The sequence below is a fragment of the Erpetoichthys calabaricus genome, chromosome 7, assembly GCF_900747795.2.
Source record: "Erpetoichthys calabaricus chromosome 7, fErpCal1.3, whole genome shotgun sequence".
NCBI lineage: Eukaryota > Metazoa > Chordata > Cladistia > Polypteriformes > Polypteridae > Erpetoichthys > Erpetoichthys calabaricus.
The window spans coordinates 184,761,742-184,783,487 of record NC_041400.2 but is presented as its reverse complement, the minus strand read 5'-3'; the positions used below and the strand labels follow the sequence as shown (position 1 = coordinate 184,783,487).

At 40.9% G+C, this 21,746-nt stretch overlaps 1 protein-coding gene across 1 annotated transcript; it reads left to right on the top strand.

The window, feature by feature from the left end:
- The first annotated feature begins 2,194 nt into the window (after positions 1-2,194).
- Positions 2,195-21,007, top strand: LOC114654193 (bone morphogenetic protein 2). The gene is made up of 4 exons (XM_051929934.1): positions 2,195-2,626; positions 8,278-8,890; positions 18,535-18,612; positions 20,549-21,007. Exons 1-4 carry the CDS (start codon positions 2,362-2,364, stop codon positions 20,664-20,666), a joined length of 1,074 nt encoding a protein of 357 aa, XP_051785894.1. The 5' UTR covers positions 2,195-2,361; the 3' UTR covers positions 20,667-21,007.
- The last annotated feature ends 739 nt before the right edge of the window (positions 21,008-21,746 follow it).

The window sequence follows — 21,746 nt, the reverse complement described above, 5'->3', positions numbered from 1 at the left end:
CCCTCACTTATTCTGTTTTTCTTCTCGGTACTCAAATGTGGCACTTGGTGTCACGGCCCACCTGCCAAGTTGTTTTGCCTGCCTAAGGAAAAGTCATCCCAGATGGAGGATCGCAGGAATCGTGGGAAAGAGGGGTCCTTTCATCGGATTGGCAGGCCCAGCACTGTTTCAGCCGTGGAATGGCCAAATGGGGGAGGCAGCTTGAAGGATGAGGTCTCCAGGACTCTACACAAATCCAAATCTTATTATGGGATATATCATCTACTGTTAAATTCTGCTCTATACTTCTAAAATTTATATTTTTTATTTCTTACTATATTGAGGAATTGTTCTGTTCCGTGAACTGCATTGTATTGTATTGACCCCCTTCTTTTGACACCCACTGCACGCCCAGCCTACCTGGAAAGGGGTCTCTCTTTGAATTGCCTTTCCCAAGGTTTCTTCCATTTTTCCCTACAAAGTTTTTTTGGGAGTTTTTCCTTGTCTTCTTAGAGAGTCAAGGCTGGGGGGCTGTCAAGAGGCAGGGCCTGTTAAAGCCCATTGCGGCATTTCCTGTGTGATTTTGGGCTATACAAAAATAAACTGTATTGTAACGTATTGTATGTTGGGATAAGTGCATTCGAAGTGGTGGAGAGTATTTTGAGGGTGACTAGTAGTTGTAAATGTTTTACTGCAGTAAACGTTTCTTTTTTAAAACATTCACCATATTTATTGATCACACCTCGTATGTACTGTATAATTGAGATGCTTCTAAGAGGAACCTCTCTTCAAGGTCAAATTCTGTACGTGTATGTCTTTGAAAACATTCCATAGTCCACCTTCATCCCCCGAAAAGGGTCACCAGTATAATCCCTTCCTAAAGTAGGTTTAGCCCATTAGTTGCTGTCTTACATTGCAGATCCAGATTAGACTACGAAGATATCATCAACGACTTTTCCAATTGGAAGGCAAGAAAAGTAGATTTTCATCTCTGAACCAGGAAGAGATTTCGTGGTGATACCTCTACGTTAATTTCACACTTCTGTACTAACCCCTATTCTCTCTTCTGTTTCCTTTTCCGGTGTCCTTTTGGTAGTGGTTTGTGCCACCACCATCTACTCTTAGTACCATGATGTTCCAAAAATGATGGATGGATTAAAAGCCAGAAGTCTGTATGACCATCAGCATCAAGTGACTCCGTGAGAACGCTAACTACAAAGAGGACTATTTCATTTATGTTAGGTAGAATGTCCAGAGGGGACTGGGTGGTCTCGTGGCCTGGAACCCCTACAGATTTTATTTTTTTTCTCCAGCTTTCTGGAGTTTTTTTTTGTTTTTTTTTGTCCACCCTGGCCATCGGACCTTACTCCTTTTCTATGTTAACTAATGTTGCCTTATTTTAATTTCTTATTTTGTCTTTTATTTTTCTTTTCTTCATTATGTAAAGCACTTTGAGCTACTTTTTGTATGAAAATGTGCTATATAAATAAATGTTGTTGTTGTTGTTCATGTCAAAACACTAAAACTCACATTTTATTTGTAGGCCATAAACATGTTAGAATATTAATGCACAAAAACATGATAACCGTCTGACATGACATCAACGTGAGTTATGATTATGACATCCTGCATATCGAGACTTTTCTAGAAGATGACCCGCTAATTTCCGCAAGACACAGCATCATCGCATTTCGCACTGTCGTGGTGTTGTCATGAATTATGGATTGCACTTTTTTGATAGATTATATCATTATATTTTGATAAAGTCCGCATGTTATCTTGCAAAAATTTTGCCGAATACTGTAATGAGAAAATCTGGTGTATGTTAACATTATTTTTATTATATTCCCGCGCAAGTTTATACAGTCCACACATTCCGGTAACAGCGTTTGACGTCACTGGCCTCGTGTGGGGCTGGTCAGCCCTAGGCCCTCGCAAACTCCTAAGGCCACCTCTGCCGACCGGGCAAAGACCCCCAGCCAGGGTCCATGACAACAGTAAGTAGGCATTCATGTTCTGATCTCCAATGCACTGCCCCACCTGTCTCGCTTATCAGACCAACATGTGTTTAGATTTTCCTAACATCCCCCTCTCCTGCCCACCCAAAAAAAATCAAATTCAGTGACTTGACCTCCCATGGTACAGAAACCGTTTCCTGCTCGTTTTTAAATACGCCCTTTTCTGAACGCGTTTCACGTGGTCAGTGAAGCATCCTTGTAATCGGTATTTCACATTCCTATAAGTCCAAGGAGTTACAACTAATTAGCAACAGCCTCCTGGCTCAAGATTAAGATTCCCCGCGGCTTTATTCTACGGTCATGAGGCACACTCAGGGTATCAGCCGTGAGCTCCTTAAATTCAAAAAGATCAAAAAACTATAGCATGGCTTTGAGCAGCACTATTCTGTACACCCACACGGGGATTTTACTGCTTCTGTCCAGTCCGTTTCCGGGGCGGCTGGAAGACGAAATGAAGGACTACAGAGAAAAAGAGATTTTGGAAATGCTGCACATTAAAAGGCTCACGGCCCCCTACAGGAGCAGGCCTCACCCGTACATGAGACGAGTCTACCAGCACCTCAACTCGGGCAGCAGGGATCTGTCAGACTCCGAAGGCACCCTGGTACAAAGCTTCAGAAGCATCCAAGGTAATAATCATAATAAGAGAAAGAATAAGAGAAAGATATTTTATTGCTAGGCTAAGATAATTGGGCAGTCAGGGGTACAAAAACATGAATTGCATGGTAAGTGACAAGGCCTGTGCTGCCATGAAGTGATAACTGAAAGAGGCTTTGACTTCCAGCTACTTTTGAAACAACCCCAACAGATATAATTTCAAATTAAATTATGTCGTATTGCTGAAAAGGTGATTTTAATGTATACAGCAATTGAGGACTATGGGGACATAAAATACATAAATGCTTAGGTTTATTTGTTATAGTAACAAAAATCTTAACGGAGAAGTTTGTTGTTTTTCAAGTCAAAGTTATGTCTTCACAAACATGCTATTTATGCACTTGACGCAAAAATTGTGTTCTAAAGTTAAACACTTTCTATAAGATTAAATAAATATCTGGCCTGCAGCATGGAGCATAAATTTACAAAGTTCCCAAATATGTCCCTTTGTTGAAGTAATTCTTAGTAAGTCAGGTCTGGATTGGAGCTCATTCTCTCACAAGTGGTGGTCCGGAATGAGACGCCACCTTCTGTGAGTGTCTCGCTTTTTATACTCCTCTGAACAGAGGGGGCGGAGTCAATTGGCCCCAATGGAGTTAGAGACAGAGACCTCCCCCGCCTACCTCGTGTCATTGGGGGATGGGACTTCTTACCTAAGATGAATCACAAGGCAGATCCCCAGACACACATGTGTGACAGTAGTAATGAAATGCATTGCATTTGACGATCCAACAGATGGTGCATCACAAACATTTGCAATAATAAACCACTTGACTCGGGCAAGCTGGGATCTGTCAAACTCTGAAGGCACCCTGCTACTAAGCTTCAGAAGCGTCCAAGGTAATACTCATAATAAGAGAAAGATATTTTATTGCTAGGCTAAGGTAACTGGGCAGTCAGGGGTACAAAAACATGAATTGCATGGTAAGCGACAAGGCCTGTGCTGTCATGAAGTGGTAACTGAAAGGTGCTTTGACTTCCAGCTACTTTTGAAATGACCCCAACAGATATAATTTCAAATAAAAATATGTTGTATTGCTGAAAATATTATATAAGGTGATTTTAATGTGTACAGCAATTGAGGACTAAGGGGAAAGAAAATACATAAATACTTAGTTTTTTTTTTTTATAGTGACAAAAATCTTAATGGATAAGTTTGGTGTATTTCAAGTCAAAGTTATGTCTTCACAAATATGCTATTTGTGCACTTAACACACAAAAATTGTGTTCTAAAGTTAAACACTTTCTATAAGATTAAATAAATATCTGGCCTGCATGGCCACTTTACAATGGAGGGTATGCAGCATGGAGCATTAATTTACAAAGTTCCCAAATATGTCCCTTTGTTGAAGTAATTCTTAGTAAGTCAGGTCTGGATTCGAGCTCATTCTCTCACAAGTGGTGGTCCGGAATGAGACGCCACCTTCTGTGTGTGTCTCGCTTTTTATACTCCTCTGAACAGAGGGGGCGGAGTCAATTGGCCCCAATGGAGTTAGAGACAGAGACCTCCCCCGCCTACCTCATGTCAGGGGGGGATGGGACTTCTTACCTAAGATGAATCACAAGGCTGATCCCCAGACACACATGCATGTAGTAGTAATGAAATGCATTGCATTTGACGATCCAACAGATGGCGCATCACAAACATTTGCAATAATAAACCACTCGACTTGGGCAAACTGGGATCTGTCAGACTCTGAAGGCACCCTGGTACAAAACTTCAGAAGCATCCAAGGCAATAATCATAATAAGAGAAAGGATAAGAAAAATATATTTTATTGCTAGGCTAAGGTAACTGGGCAGTCAGGGGTACAAAAACATGAATTGCATGGTAAGTGACAAGGCCTGTGCTGTCATGAAGTGGTAACTGAAAGGGGCTTTGACTTCCAGCTACTTTTGAAATGACCCCAACAGATATAATTTCAAATAAAAATATGTTGTATTGCTGAAAATATTATATAAGGTGATTTTAATGTATACAGCAATTGAGGACTAAGGGGAAAGAAAATACATAAATACTTAGTTTTTTTTTTTATAGTGACAAAAATCTTAATGGATAAGTCTGGTGTATTTCAAGTCAAAGTTATGTCTTCACAAATATGCTATTTGAGCACTTGACACACAAAATTGTGTTCTAAAGATAAACACTTTCTATAAGATTAAATAAATATCTGGCCCACATGGCCACTTTACAGTGGAGGGTATGCAGCATGGAGGATAAATTTACAAAGTTCCCAAATATGTCCCTTTTTTTGAGGTGATTCTTAGTAGGTCAGGTCTGGATTGGAGCTCCTTCTCTCTCATGCGGCGGTCTGGAATGAGACGCCACCTTCTGTGTGTGTCTCGCTTTTTATACTCCTCTGAACAGAGGGGGCGGAGTCAATTGGCCCAAATGGAGTTAGAGACAGAGACCTCCCCCGCCCACCTTGTGTCAGTGGGGATGGGACTTCTTACCTAAGACGAATCACAAGGCTGATCCCCAGATACACATGCATGTAGTAGTAATGAAATGCATTGCATTTGACGATCCAACAGATGGCGCATCACAAACATTTGCAATAATAAACCACTCGACTCCGAAGGCACCCTGGTACAAAGCTTCAGAATGTAATAATAATAAGAAAAATATTTTATTGATAGACAAAGGTAACCAAGCAGTAAGGGGTACAAAAAAATAAATAACTGCATAGTATGTATTGCCTTGTTACAACTGCATAGTAGTATTTGCATTAATACACAGGTTTGTGATGCGCCATCTGTCAGAATGACAAACACAATGCATATATCTTGTAGCAGTAGGGGGCGCTACCTCTCCCTTGAACCCTCAGGTACCACGCCAAACACCAGGTAAACATACAATACTTATGTTTATTATAATAATATGCACCAAGCACCCTCCACTCCACACTACTCATAAACACTATTAAAACTCCAATTATTAACACAATTCTCACTCCTCCTCTCCCAGACACTTAGCTACCCTTTTCTCCCAGCTCAGCTCAGTCTCTGGGACTTCCCATGGTCCTTTTATATCTCCTGACCCGGAAGTGAATCCACCCTACAGTCCATGTGATTCCTTATCACTTCCGTGACAGATACAAAGTCCTTTTCTTCATCCCGGAAGCATGTCGTTCCTACTGTGACCAGGACGTACTTCCGGGTTATAGGGCACATAGCACTCCCCAAGCACCCTACAGCAGCTCCTGGTGGTCCCCATGGTATCCAGGTCCATGAAGCCCAGCTGGAATTCGGGGAACCTCCATGCTGCTGGGAGGGCTCCATCTGGAGGCTTGAAGGTGTGGGCCGGAATATATGGCCGGCCATCCTTCACAATCTGTTATATGTCTTTTGGCATTGGGTTTTTAAAAGCAGTGTATAACCATAAAGGGGGAACCACTGAGCCCCAAACCTCAGACATTATAATGCCAAGACACAGTTCCAGTTCACATAAAACGTTCTTATTCACCTCCAACACCATCTTTACAAGAATACCAGACAAAAAAGTCAGTTCAACAATCTATTCTTCTACCTTCAAGAGTTTTCCAAGAGGCTTTCTTTGAAAGTCGACCCTGGAACTGCTTCTGGTCTCCTGCCCAAGTCGTCCAGAGTACTGCATTTAAGCATCACAGGCGACTGCACAGAAGTTCGAATAGGTGGTCACCACAGAAATATAGAAAAGAAAGCTGAAAAAAGTAGAGATTAGTAATGATCACAAATCCATGAGGAATATGGTAATTGTATGCATGTATAGTCTATTAGGAGAACAACTAAAATGTAACTACGAAAAAACCTAAATTAAAAAAAAACTAGCTACGTGTGGTCGTCGGGACAAAAACCAACCCAAAGACACCCTAGCAGTTATACTATATTGGTGAATTTGGAGAGGCCTTAGCTAACATTTAAGAATTACCCAATGCAGAGGACGTGGACAACCTGTGCTTCCGTAAGAAGACACTGGCAATACCACCTCTTAGCTGTCCTTTTAATCTTTGTCTTGAGAAAGTAACTCCAGATAGATAATGTTTTTAGTGAAATCCTTGCCCTCTGTTGCTGAGGTGTTTCACTTGCATGTTGTTGTGCCGTGGCGATTGCTTCATTTTGATGTTGTGTCTCTTCTTCTGTGTCATTAGCACGGCATTGTTGTTACACGGTGGCTCTTTGCTGCACACACGTCCTTCGTATTGAGAAGTGAGATGCATGCAAGTACTGAAAAAATTTAAAAGTGCACACGTGTGCCATCTAGTGGCTGTGGTTGAATGTGAGCAGATCAGAGTTCTCCATACACACACAGGTCTTTCGTTTATATATGTCTAACTAGCTGCATGTGGTCTTCAGGACGAAAAACAACCCAAAGATTCCCTAGCAGTTTTACTATATTGGTGTACTTGGAGAGGCGTCAGCTAACTCTTAGGAATTACCCAGGGCAGAGGATGTGGACCCACCAGTGCTTGCTACCCCAATGGCTCTTGAAAGAAGACACTGGCGATACCACATCTTAGCCGTATCTCTGGTTCATGAGTCCTATTAATCTTTGTCTCAAGAATCTACCTTCAGATAGACAATGTTTTTAGTGAAAACTTCAAACCTTTCCCTCCGTTGCTGAGATGTTCCACTTGCACATTGTTAAGCTGCAGCATTTGCTTCATTTCGACATTATGTCTCTTCATCTGTGTCATTAGTCCAATGTTGTTATTGTGCGGCGGCGTTTGCTGCACACAGGCCTGTTGTAGTGAAAAGTGAGGTGCGTGCAAAAGCTGAAAAAAAGTAAAAGTGCACACATGCGCCATCTAGTGGCTGTGGTTGAGCGTGAGCAGAGCGGACTGCTCCATATACACACAGGTCTTTCGTTTATATATGTCTAACAAGCTGTGTGTGGTCTTTGGGGCAAAAAACAACCCAAAGACTCCCTAGAAGTTTTACTATATCGGTGTACTTGGAGAGGCGTCAGCTAACTCTTAGGAATTACCCAGGGCAGAGGATGTGGACCCACCTGTGCTTGTGCCCCATTGTCTCTCGTAAGAAAACACTGGATATACAATCTCTTAGCCATATCGCTGGCATATGAGTCCTATCAATCTTTGTCTCGAGAATATGCCTCCAGAGAGACAATGTTTACAGGGAAATACTTTTAGCCTTGCCCCCCTGTTGCTGAGGTTGCACGTTGTTGAGCTGTGGCGTTTGCTTCGTTTTAACATTGTGTCTCTTCCTCTGTGACATTAGCACGATGTCATTGTTGTGTGGCAGTGTTTGCTGCACACATGTCTTTCATAGCAAGCACACACACTTCCTCTAGTGGCTGTGGTAGAGCGTGAGTTGAGCACACGTCTTTCGTAGTTAGAAGTGAGATGCGTTCAAGTGCTGAAAAAAATTTCAAAGTGCACTCATGCGCCATCTAGTGGCTGTGGTTGAGCATGAGCAGAGCAGATTGCTCCATACACACACACACACACACACACATGCAGGTCTTTCATTTATATATGTCTAATGCTGCTGACAGGCCTAAAATGGTCATTTGTAAGACCCTAGAAATCAAATCTTCTCTCTTATCCACTTGCATCTTAAACTAAATCAGAATATAAGCGAATATCTGTGTCTTCAGCCTGTGTTTCTTTTCACATTTCAGACCCCAAACACGGAGTCCCTGGCTGGATCTGGTTCAACATCTCATTTTTAAAGCCGACTATGACTGTCGCCGAGTTAGTGCTCTTTCGTAAAACCCTCCACCCTCAGTCTGTGACAGTGGAAGTCACCGTGCACAGCGTTTATGTCTCAGCCGGCAACGTGACCGTTAGTGAACCACTGGATGGAAAAGTATTGACACTAAACGAGCTCCCTGCTTCTGGGTATGACGTGTTTAACGTCTCAGCTATCCTGGGCCAAAGTGGCAATAAAATGGTGGGTTTTCAGCTGCGATACACTGATGAGAGCGGAAGTCTGGTATTGCATGAAGCCTTGACTCAGAGTCTTTACTGTTTAAATACCAGTTCACAGAATGAGCCTTTGATGGTGGCATATCAGTTTGACCTTAAAAACCCCAACGAAATGCCTAGCAGGTCAGGAAGACAGCGACGGCAACTCTACAGTGCAGCCAGAGTGGTGAGCCTGCATGAAGAACTGATCGGCAAACAGATCCCCACTCCGGAGTGCAGGCTGTTCCATCACTATGTTAATCTGCGATCCCTGAGGCTGGATCACTGGATACTGGAGCCACCGGGGTTTCTTTCAGGTGTCTGCAGGTAAAAAAAAAAACTAAAATATAAAATTGTAGAAACAGTTTAATCCATTTCAGGGTCATTGAGCTCAGAGTGTATTCTGGGCAGCACTGGGCTCAGAGCAGGAAACAGCTCTGGACAGGGTCTGTCATTAAAAGAGCCCACTCACAGTCAAATGGGGACTTTCTGGAATTGCCACTTAATGCAAACAGAAATCATTGGAGATGTGGAAGGGAAAATGCATGAGGACAGATTGAAGGAGGTAAACCGTTACAGTTTAAGTAAACGGAGAATAAGACGTGTCACTATTGAAATGTTTGAAATTAAGAAAAGGAATTGGTTTGGTGGTTCTCAACTGTTAAGCTAAAATAAATTCTTGAACAAGAACATGTGACAGGGTTGGAAACCAGGTTAGGTCAGGTTGGGGAGCATGCACTGGTACAACACGTTGTCGCACCCATCACACAATGATACAGCTCGGGATCCTGTTTAGCAACCCCCTAGGGTTACGTGGGTGTCCACTTGGCCTGGCCCAGCCGCTCAGGTCCTCAACAATGAGGATCCTGCGAGTCAGATCACTATCAGGGAATCGCGCCTCATGGCCGTAGTCTGTAACTGACGCTCCCTCACAATGCAGATAATGTGCCTCATTCGGGACTCCGTGAGCAACACAAAGTCAAACCAGCGGTATCCAAGGATTCTCTGAAGAGACACCGAAGGAGTCCAGTCTTCATCTCAGGACACTGGATAGCGTCCATGTCTCACAACCATATAGCAAGACAGGAAGCACCAGGACTCTAAAGACTTGGACCTTCGTCTTCTTGCCTAGATATCGGGAGCGCCCCACACCCCTTTCCAGCGACCTCATGACCCCCCCATGCTCTCCCAATCCATCTACTGACTTCATAGGAAGAGTCGCCAGAGACATGAATGTCACTGCCGAGGTAAGCAAACCTCTCAATGAGGTCGACACTCTCTCCGCAGACAGACACACTGCTGATGGCCGTGTCTGAAAGGTTATTAAAGTCCTGGATGTTGGTTTTTATCAGGACACTTGCAGGCCCAGACGCTTGGACTCCTTGCCCAGTCTCTCAATAGCTGTGGCTGTGCCCAAGAGGACATTAAAAGGCCTGAAACCATTTAAGAATAAATTTTATACATAGTTAAAAAGTTTTTTCTTCAAATACTGAAAATAACTACAAAAAAAGAATACCGATAGCATGATTTCAAAAGCTAAGCGAAGCAACACATTTTTCAGTCAGATCCTGACAGCCTCACTCATCCTGAGAGGTTAAGTGCTGCTAAGCTAATGTGTGCTTTATAATAACACCTCAGGGGCTAAGGAGCTCTCTTAGCGTGTGCTATTTAAGATATTTCATATGCAACCTCAGAGAATCAGTGGAATTTCTTAGTGTGTGTTTCTGAATAAAACCTCAGAGGCTAGGCAGCTTAACTCAATGTGCAGTATGTGTAATTTAAAGCCAATTATAAATACTAAGACTGTGAACCTCAGAGGACAAGTTCAGTGCGTGTCCACGGTGAGAGGGCTCAACCATTCCAGGATGATTTATAAGGATAGCAGGAACATAACCAGTACAACAACTGATAATTTAGTAATAGCAAATGTAAATTATACAATACAATATAGTTTATTTTTGTATAGCCCAAAATCACACAGGAAGTGCCGCAATGGGCTTTAACAGGCCCTGCCTCTTGACAGCCCCCCAGCCTTGACTCGCTAAGAAGACAAGGAAAAACTCCCAATAAAACCTAGTAGGGAAAAAATAGAAGAAACCTTGGGAAAGGCAGTTCAAAGAGAGACCCCTTTCCAGGTAGGTTGGGCGTGCAGTGGGTGTCAAATGAAGGGGGTCAATATAATACAATACAGTACACAGAATACAACAAATCCTCAATAAAAAATTAAAAATTTTTTAGAAGTACGGAGCAGAATTTAACAGTAGATGATATCACATAATAAGATTTGGATAATTTTAGACTCCTGGAGACCTCATCCATCAAGCTGCCTCCCCCATTTGGCCATTCCACAGCTGAAACAGTGTTGGGCCAGCCAAACCGATGAAAGGATCCCTCTTTCTCACGATTCCTGCGATCCTCCATTAGGGATGAGTTTTTCTTAGGCAGGCAAAACACCTTGGCAGGTGGGCCGTGGCACCAAGTGCCACATTTGAGTACCGAGAAGAGAAACAGAATAGGTGAGGGTTAATATCCAATTCTAACTATCATGTTACTTATGTTTTAGTGCTAATGAATAACAACAGAGATGCAGTCTGTACAGTTAATCAGCAGCTCTAGTCAGGGTGTGTTAAACTGAAGTAGTGAGTCTTCAGCCGGGATTTAAAAGCTGAAACCGAAGGGGCATCTCTTATAGTAGTAGGCAGACCATTCCACAGTTTAGGGGCCCTGTAACTAAAAGCTCGACCTCCCACTGTTATTTTATTAATCCTTGGAACCATAAGCAGACCAGTATCTTGAGATCTTAATGTGCGCTCTGGTTTGTAAGTCATGATAAGTTCAGACAAGTAAGCCGGACCTCAGCCATTTAATGCTTTATATGTTAAAAGAAGGATTTTGAAATCCGCCCTAAACTTAACCAGGAGCCAGTGTAAGGATTTAAGTACTGGAGTTATGTGTTTATATTTTCTTGTTCATGTAATAATTCCTGCAGCCGCATTTTGTATTAACTGGAGGCTGTATAAAGAATAGTTTGAACATCTAGTGAACACCGCATTGCAGTAGTTAATCCTACCAGAGATAAATGCATGAATTAATTTCTCAGAATCCTGTTTATTTAGAAAGTGCCTTAATTTCCTAACATTTTTAAGATGGAAGAAACATGTTTTGGACAACTTTGTAACATGTGCTTTAAATGACATGCTAGAGTTAAAGATAAGTCCCAGATTGCAGGCTGATTCAGTAAAATTAATTGGGATTTCAACTGAGTTAAATGATGACAAAATATTGTTATGATCAGCGTCATTCCCTCCAACAATTAACATCTCTGTTTTATCTGTATTTAAAGACAAGTAGTTCTTATTCATCCACTCCTTTAATTCGCTAACACAACTAATTAAAGACAACATCGGAGAAACTTCATCTGATTTAAATGAAAGGTATAACTGGGTGTCATCTGCAATTCTGTACAGTTGAGGCAAAAAGCTTTGAGAATGACACAAGTGTTGGTTTTCACAAAGTTTGCCGCTTCAGTGTTTTTAGATCTTTTTGTCAGATGTCTCTATGGTATACTGAAATAGAATTACAAACATTTCAACTTTTCTTGACAATTGCATGAAGTTTATGCACAGAGTCAATATTTGCAGTGTTGGGCCTTCTTTCTTTTTCAAGACCTCTGCAATTCACCCTGGCATGCGGCCAATCAACTTCTGGGCCAAATGCTGACTGAAGACAGCCCATCCTTGCCTAATCAATGCTTGGAGTTTGTCAAAATTGGTGGGTTTTTGTTTGTCCACCCGCCTTTTGGGGATTGACCACAAGTTCCCTCCTCTTCTGAGTAGCTGCGAGCGGAAGCACAGAGCAGCGGCATCTACCGCAGGCACGTAGCCCTTTGCAAACACCCGAGTAAGTTCAACTGAAATAAAGCCGACACCTGACCAGGAGAAATACCCGGTAGTTTGAAATCCAAGTCGATTGCTCACCGGGTGGTGGGAACTTAAAGCCGACGGTCACTTAGTGATTCAGCTGAACGTGGAAAGCACCTAACGCACCGAACTTAAAAAACGAAGAAGATGATATCAGTAAGTTCAATCTGTTCTCTGCATGTCGAGGGCACATTTATATGTTGTGTGTCCTGTAGCATGTACAGTTCAGATTTTCCAGCCAACAGTGTAGACAGCTTTACCTGCCAAAAGTGTTTAGTTAATTTAGAGTTGGTCAGGAAAATATGTGAATTGGAGGACTGCATTAGGAACTTGATAGCAATTAGGCAAACCAAAAATTGGATCAACTCTGTTTGTTTAGACAATTCGGCTCCTTCTGATTCAGCTTCAGTCTCTCCAGGTCCCACTGTAGTCAATGTGCGGCCGAAGTCAGCAGCACAAATTCAGCCACAGGGCGAGTAGGTAACAGAAAGACAGGGGTCTAAGAAGCCAAAATTTAGTCCCTCGGCACCCAGGTCACCAATTCGGACCCAGAACAGATTCTCAGCACTCTGCAGCATGCCTGTGGAAACTGAGAATAAGAATGTGCTCATAATTGGCGATTCCATAGTGCGGAATGTTAGAATTCCAAGCTATGTTAAACCAGCAGTTAATGTTAAATGCCTCACAGGGGCCAAGATTTCTGACATAGAGGCCGCATTGGACCGTGTCACCGATGATGAAGTATCTACCTTATTGCTGCATGTCGGCACTAATGATATTTATTTACAGCAATCTGAGGTATTAAAGAGGAATTTCATCTCTCTATGCAGCAAAGCTAAAAGAAAATGTCAGAATTTAGTTGTATCTGGCCCCTTTCCAGGATTATATACAGTAGAAGGGATGTGATTTATAGCAGATTGCGTTGCCTTCACTGCGGCTAGAAACCTGGTGTGCAAATAAAAGTATTTTTTTAAACAATTTGGATGATTTTTGGGAAAGGCCTGGATTTTTCAACAGTGATGGTCTTCATCCTAACTGGAGGGGATCTTATGTATTATCCCAAAATATGGCAGCAAAACTGCCTGGCTGACTGATTAGAGTACCATCCAGGCCACAGTCATGTGATCTTAAATCACAGGCTGTTGTTTATCCCACCTGTTACTATCCTGAAGCTGTTACCCAAAATCCCTGTCGTGGGGCATCCAGTAAATTTAGTCTTGATGCAAACCTTAAATTACCTGATAACAAAAAATAAGGTGTGTAATTAGACCAAGAGATAAAACCAGACCCTCCACCAGGGGCATCTGTAATAGAAATTTACTTCAAATTTAAACAAAAAATATATCAGCAGTTCAGAAAGAAGCATGTAGTTTTAAATGCTGCTTATTGAACATTCACTCTCTTGGCAGTAAAGCTGTTTTGGTAAATGATATTATATTAAGTACAAAATCTGATCTGTGTCTTCTCACTGACACCTGGCTTAGTAAATGTGACACTGTTCCCCTAGCTGAGGCATCACCAGACGGATACTTGTTTCTTCATAAGTCTAGAGATTCTGGTCGAGGAGGAGGCCTTAATAATAATAATAATTCATTACATTTATATAGCGCTTTTCTCAGTACTCAAAGCGCTATCCACACAAGGAGGAACAGGGAAGCGAACCCACAATCTCCTTACTGCAAAGCAGAAGCACTACCACTGCACCACCTTGGAATAAGTCATTGTAACAAAATGCAAATGTAAAAATTTAGGCGACTTTACATCCTTTGAGGCATTCATTTTAAATATTAAAATAGATTCCAACACAATTTTAGTGTTAGACTGTAGACCGCCAGTGCCATATTCATTGTTCATGACTGAATTTAGCAACCTTTTATCTGATTTGGCTATAAATTATGATCACGTAGTATTGATGGGGGATTTTAATGTACATGTTGATGTGGAAACTGACACTTTTAGCAAATGTTTTACTTACTTGTTAAATTCAGTAGGATTTTGTCAGATTGTCAAAGGTCCAACTCATAATCATAACCACACATTAGATTTAATTATAACTTACAAAGTTGAAATTCAAAATTTAAATATCACTCCATTAAATGAAGTTATTTCTGATCACTACTTAATTACATTTGATTTAGTCCTGCCCTTGCCAACACACTCACAGATTAAAACAAAGACAGTGCGACATCTAGATTGTAATTCTGCTTCAAAATTTATAGATACTTTGAGCAAGTCGGGGGTAATTGTGGAAAACCATTTAGATCAATTAACATCAAATTTAAACGTGGAAAGCAATTTAGATCAGCTAACATCACATTATAACGTGACCTTAAGATATGCTCTGGATGCAGTGGCTCCCCTTACAACAAAAGTGATCAAAGCACATAGAAACTCTCCCTGGTTTAATGAGAACACTCAAGCTCTTAAATTAGAGTGTCGAAAAATAGAGCGCAGATGGAGAACAACAAAGCTGCATGTCTTTCAAATTGCATGGACAGAGAGTGTTAAAAAATATAAAAAAGCTCACTTTAAAACTCGCTCAGAATACTATTCTACAGTAATAGATAGCAATAATAAAAATTCTCTGGTACTGTTTAGAACAGTGGCCAAATTAACAAATGGGAATTCAGATCTACAATGCAAAATACTTCTTCAATGAGAAAATTAAAAATATAAGATCCCAGATTTCAGCATCACAGTACAAACTGCATACTAGCTTAGCAGACCCTGCCTCACATTGCATTCAGCACTTTAGTAATTTTAATCCTGTAACTGAGCAGGAAGTCTTGGGTTTCTAAAATGAAACCCATTACTTGTTCCATAGATCGAGTGCCAACAAAACTAGTAAAAAGCACAATGGATGTTCTTGCAGCGCCTATTCTAAACATTATCAATAGTTCATTATTACATGGCACAGTACCTGATGCACTAAAAGTGTCAGTCATTAAACCATTAATTAAAAAGTCAGACCTAGACCCACACATACTTAATAATTATAGACCTATTTCAAATTTACCCTTTCTCTCTAAAATACTAGAAAAAGTAGTCGCCAATCAGCTTCAGACACACCTTACGCATTACAATTTATTTGAGAAATTCCCGTCTGGTTTCCACACTGGTCATAGTACAGAAACGGCACTAACGCGGGTTGTAAATGACATTCTGATATCCTCTGATGAAGGAAACTCCACTGTAATTATGCTGTTAGACTTAAGTGCAGCATTTGTCACCATTGACCATTCTATTTTACTACACAGGCTAGAAAATGATGTTGGGCATACAGGCACTGTGCTCTTTTGGTGTAGTTCTTTTTTATGAAATCGATTCCAATACGTACAGAAATGTGCTGACAGGACTCCATCATTATACACAGAAGGGAGATATTGTGTCCCGTAGGGCTCAGTACTGGGACCTTTACTGTTTTCACTTTACATGCTTCCAGTGGGATCTCTCATTAGAAAACATAATGTTAATTTTCACTCGTGTATGCAGATGACACCCAGTTATACCTTTCATTTAGACCAAATGAAGTTCCTCCGATGTTGTCTTTAATTAGTTGTGTTAGTGAATTAAAGGAGAGGATGGATGAGAACTACTTGTCTTTAAACACAGATAAAACAGAGATGTTAATTGTTGGAGGGAATGATGCTGATCACAACAATATTTTGTCATCATTTAGCTCAGTTGGAATCACCATTAATTTTACTGAATCAACCCGCAATCTAGGACTTATCTTTGGCTCTAGCATGTCATTTAAAGCACACATTACAAAGTTGTCCAAATCACATTTCTTCTATCTTAAAAATGGTGGGAAATTAAGGCGTTTTCTAAATAAGCAGGATTCTGAGAAATTAATTCATGCATTTATTTCTAGTAGGATTGACTACTGCAATGCGGCATTCACTGGATGTTCAAACTGTTCTTTATACAGCCTCCAGTTAATCCAAAATGCTTCTACAAGAATTATTATAAGAACAAGAAAATACGAACACATAACTCCAGTTCTTAAATCCTTACACTGGCTCCTGGTTAAGTTTATGGCAGATTTCACAATCCTTCTATTAACATATAAAGCATTAAATGGCCAGGGTCCTGCTTACTTGTCTGAACTTATCATGACTTACAAACCAGAGGGCACATTAAGATCTCAAGATGCCGGTTTGCTTATGATTCCAAGGATTAATAAAATAACAGTGGGAGGTCGACCTTTTAGTTACAGGGCCCCTAAACTGTGGAATGGTCTGCCTGCTACTATAAGAGATGCCCCTTCGGTGTCAGCTTTTAAATCCCGGCTGAAGACTCACTACTGCAGTTTAGCACACCCTTACTAGAGCTGCTGATTAACTGTACAGACTGCATCTCTGTTGTTAGTCATTAGCACTAAAACATAAGTAATATGACAGTTAGAATTGGATACTAACCCTCACCTATTCTGTTTCTCTTCTCTGTACTCAAATGTGGCACCTGCCAAGTTGTTTTGCCTGCCTTAGGTAAAGTAATCCCTGATGGAGGATCACAGGAATCGTGGGGTAGAGGGGTCCGTTCATTGGATTGGCTGGCTCTGCACTGACTCAGCTGTGGAATGGCCAATAGGGGGAGGCAGCTTGATGGCTGAGGTCTCCAGGACTCTAAACAAATCCAAATCATATTATGTGATATCATCTACTGTTCAATTCTGCTCCGTACTTGTAAAATTTTTATTTTTGTACTGAATTGAGGATTTGTTCTGTTCTGTGTATTGTATTGTATTGACACCCACTGCATGCCCAACCTACCTGGAAAGGGGTTTCTCTTTGAACTGCCTTTCCCAAGGTTTCTTCCATTTTTTCCCTACAAGGTTTTTTTTTGGGAGTTTTTCCTTGTCTTCTTAGAGAGTCAAGGCTGGGGGTCTGTCAAAAGGCAGGGTCTGTTAAAGCCCATTGTGGCACTTCTTGTGTGATTTTGGGCTATACAAAAATAAATTGTATTGTACTGTATTGATGACAAACAAACAATGGTGCTCCTACTGTGTTTAGCTGGTCCTCTTTAAAAGTTCCTGCCAGCCCTTCTTGTTCGCAGCAGCCCCTGCACCCATTGCAGATGTCCAATGACGGCAATATCCTTCGGGCAGCTGGGAAATGAAGTCTATCAATGCCTTGCACATCATGAAACTCACAGCTTAACACCTGAGGTAGTATATCTGGGGTGTTCTTCATTAATATCCACGTTTATAGTGAGATTTCTCAGAGACTTTATGACAGAAGCATTCCTTTCTGAAATGAACCCCAAAGGACTCACCATCACATTAGCATTCCTATTTAGACCAAACCAACCTATGAAGATATTACACGTGCCATAGACATTCTACAATGAAATCCAGTGATCATTGAAGAAATAAAACTGGCTGAGTATCCATTTACTGGGGTGCAACATTTCTCATGAGATGGAAGGAACTCCAACCATGACAACCATTAAGAAGAATCTGGAGGAGATATTAGGACAGCTTAGCTATTAGCTAAACACACAGGCCTGATGGATTGAATGGTCTCATCTTGTTTGTCAAATTTCGTATGTTCTTATGTTCTTGACACTGTAAAATAGAACACAAACAACGATAAAGAGTTGGGGCACCACCTTGGTGACCCCGTAATAACTGGATTTGCAAAAGTAAGGAAAATACGCAATAAAGGTGGAGTAATCTATTTAGACTGGAGTTCTCGACAGGAACTGTAACAAGATGGTTGATTTTCATGTTGTGAGTTCAAGTAGCAGGAAGGGGTTAGGGTCCAAGGGGACAGGCATGGAAGTGGCGTCAGTGATAGAGTGGTATGTCAGTTTTTCACTCTGTAGAAGGAAGAGAATAGAAATCATTAGTACACAGTGCCAACTCCTGGTCCGGCGGGTAATAACCATCACCAAAACCCATTAAGCTGTCCCCCATGTGCACACACATGACAGACGTGCTCCAATTTTCCACACATGTGTGACATTCAGTCAAGGCAAACTGTAGCACATTCTCAGTATGGTGAAGACCCTTCATGTTATGTTAATTGTATTTTCCATATTTTTCAGAGGTCAATGCTACCGCAAAAAATGTAGTTACGAAACAAAGGAAGAAAATGATGAAAGTAAGAACAGAACAAAAACGGAGTAAGTTTTTTATTTTGTTTTAACTCAAGATGTATTTTGTAGAGGAAAACCTTTTTTGTACTACAAGGGGGAGTCAAGCTAAAGTTTGAAAATTGGATTCATCAGAAAATAGAATGAACCTTAACAAAATTGATAATGTCACTTCTCAATGCACTCTGCCTGGACTACAGCAGAATAAAAGGTTTTGTCTTGTCCTCGCCACCACTCGTGCCCCCCGAGTTATTGTCAAACATGACATGCCGAGGGATCCTACAGTCATTAGTGCAACTTACTGTGATTTGCTGGAGACCAATGTGAAGCTTGCTATTTGATCCAAGTGGTGGGGACTGCTGCCTCAAGGAGTTCTTTTGCTGCAAGACAATGGCACACACACACTGCTAAGAACACCAAGGCTTGTCTGGAGAAACTGAAGTTTGATGTATTGCCACCTCCTCCTTATACACCCGATTTGGCACCATGTGATTTCCAACTTTTTGGACCGCTAAAAAAACATCTGGGTGGTCATCGATTCAAGACAGATGTCGACATGAAGAAAATGGTGCACGAGTAGTGGCGAGGACGAGACAATACCTTTTATTCTGTTGGAGTCGAGGCAGGTGCCACAAGTGCGTTGAGAAGGGTGGAGACGACATTGAGAAATGACATGGTCAGTCTTCTGAAGGTTCGTTCCTTTTTCTGATAAATCCCATTTTCTAACTTTACTTTGACTCCCCCTCGTACTTTAGTATTGTAAGCTTTTCAGTTATAATGCTTTTTGCCTAACTGCTTTAATGTAAAATGAAACTCTGTTGGAATGCTGACTCCTAGGAGGCCTCTGACCCTGAGCTAGAAGCACCATATATCTCTCATGTAACCTTAAAGAAGATGATCTAAGCTTCCATATAAGGATTTATCACTTCAGATTAGAATGTTATCAGATTTATGCTATGAAGCCTTTTGTATTTCCAATATCTTTAAAGGCATCGTCTGAACAAAGAACTGTTACCACAAATGCAAATTATTGCAATGCAAGCGTGATACCTTGTATGGTGTGCTGCTCCAGAGGCATCTTTGTTAAATGTATTTTTAAGGCATATAAACTACATATACAGTAGGGAGTAAAAATATGAGGTTTGAATACACAATGGGAGGTCTGAAAATTGACAGTATACCTTACGAGAAGGATTTAGGAGTCATAGTGGACTCATCACTATCAACTTCCAGATAGTGTTCAGAAGCCATTAAGAAGGTTAACAGAATGTCAGGTTATATAGCACCTTGATGTGTGGAGTACAAGTCACAGGAGGTTCTGCTCAAGCTTTATAAAACACTGGTGAGGCCTCATCTGAAGTACTGGGTACAGTTTTGGTCTCCAGGCTACAAAGAGGACATAGCAGCACTAGAAAAAGTCCAGAGAAGACCAACTAGGCTGATTCAGGGGCTACAAGGGATGAGTTATGAGGACAGATTAAAAGAGCTGAGCCTTTACAGTTTAAGCAAAAGAAGATTAACAGGAGACCTGATTGAAGTCTTCAAAATGATGAAGGGAATTAGTCCAGTGGATCGAGACTGTGACTTTAAAATGAATTCATCAAGAACATGATGACACAGTTGGAAAATTGTTGAGGGTAAATTTTGCACAAACATTAGGAAGTTTTTCTTTACACAAAGAACGATAGACACTTGGAATAAACGACCAAGTAGTATGGTAGACAGTAAGACTTTAGGGACTTTCAACACTCGATCTGATGTCATTTTTGAAGAATTAAGTGAATTGGACAGGTGAACTTTGTTGTGCTGAATGGCCTGTTCTCGTCTAGATTGTTTGAATGTTCTAATATTGTTGTAAGTCTGAAGAGCCCTTTTAATGGACAAGTCCTGAGTAAAATCAAAGATTTTTCCCCCTGTGTGTATCCCTGCAGGTTCTTAAGTAGGGTTGTATTTTCTACCTTTGCAGGTCCCATTGTATCCCACAGAGGTTGAAGTCGCTCAACGTTATGTACGCCTCTGAAGAAGAAGATATCACCATTGAGATGTTCAAAGACATAAGAGCAGAAAGCTGCATCTGCAAATAAAAGCTTGTCTCTTCTGCCGTATTATGACACATCTTTATTGGAAGTTGTGTTATCTGAAAAGATGTGACAAATGGTTAGAAAATGTTAAAATCACCAAATCGTAATAAGTCTGTTAGGTAATGCCTGCTTGCCAAAGTGTTGGACAATAAACCACATGGTTGGCGATTCTCCTTCCATGTTTCAAAGCATATTAGATACTGTATGCTCTCTCTGTGTGTGTTTTTTTTTGGTTGAATGTTGGTTGCTTTACACTGTTCTGCTGGTGAATAGAATTTACTGATGCCTTTTGTATTTGTAGGATGATCATTTTGTTATAAAACAAGGGCATGCTGACATTGAGTGTGACAACATTCTAGTGATTGTGCCAATAGTGTTGACACAACGTTCCTATCACCTTAACAACATGTACAAGCGATTAAAAAGGTTAGGTTACATCATAAAAACTGTTGAATGTACATCGAGAGTCGTTACGCTCTTTACAGTTTACACAGTCATAGCAGTGCTTTAGTGCAGGGGTCCTCAACTCCAGTCCTGGAGGGCCGCAGTGGCTGCAGGTTTTCATTCTAACCCTTTTTTAATTAGTGACCTAATTTTCCTGCTAATTAACTTCTTTTGAATTTATTTTAATTGACTTGTTTTTTTAAGATTTGTTCTCCTGAGTTTCTTCATCGTTCCTCTGCTTCATTTCTTTCCTTAAACATAAATGAAATGTGAAGTGAGGGAGCCAACAGAAGACCAACTAACTCAGGGCCTCAAACTCCAACCAATTTCACTCCAACCAGTTCCTTAATTAGGAGCCGAGTCTTGTTGTTAATTAAACTCACTCTTTAACTCCATGACTTGTTGCTGCTCTCATTGTGCGGACATTTCTGAACTTGATGATTTTCTCATTTCTAATGTTTTGTGGACCTGAGCAGATCAACATTCCTGAGACCTTCACCTTTCTTTATTCTCAAATACTGTATGATAGACACAGTTTGCTGGTCCTTCTTTGGCTCATTTTATATCTCATTATTGTTTGACTGATAGTTAAGGAAAAAGAAACATTTATGGGGTGTGAGTCTTTTAAAATTAATTGAA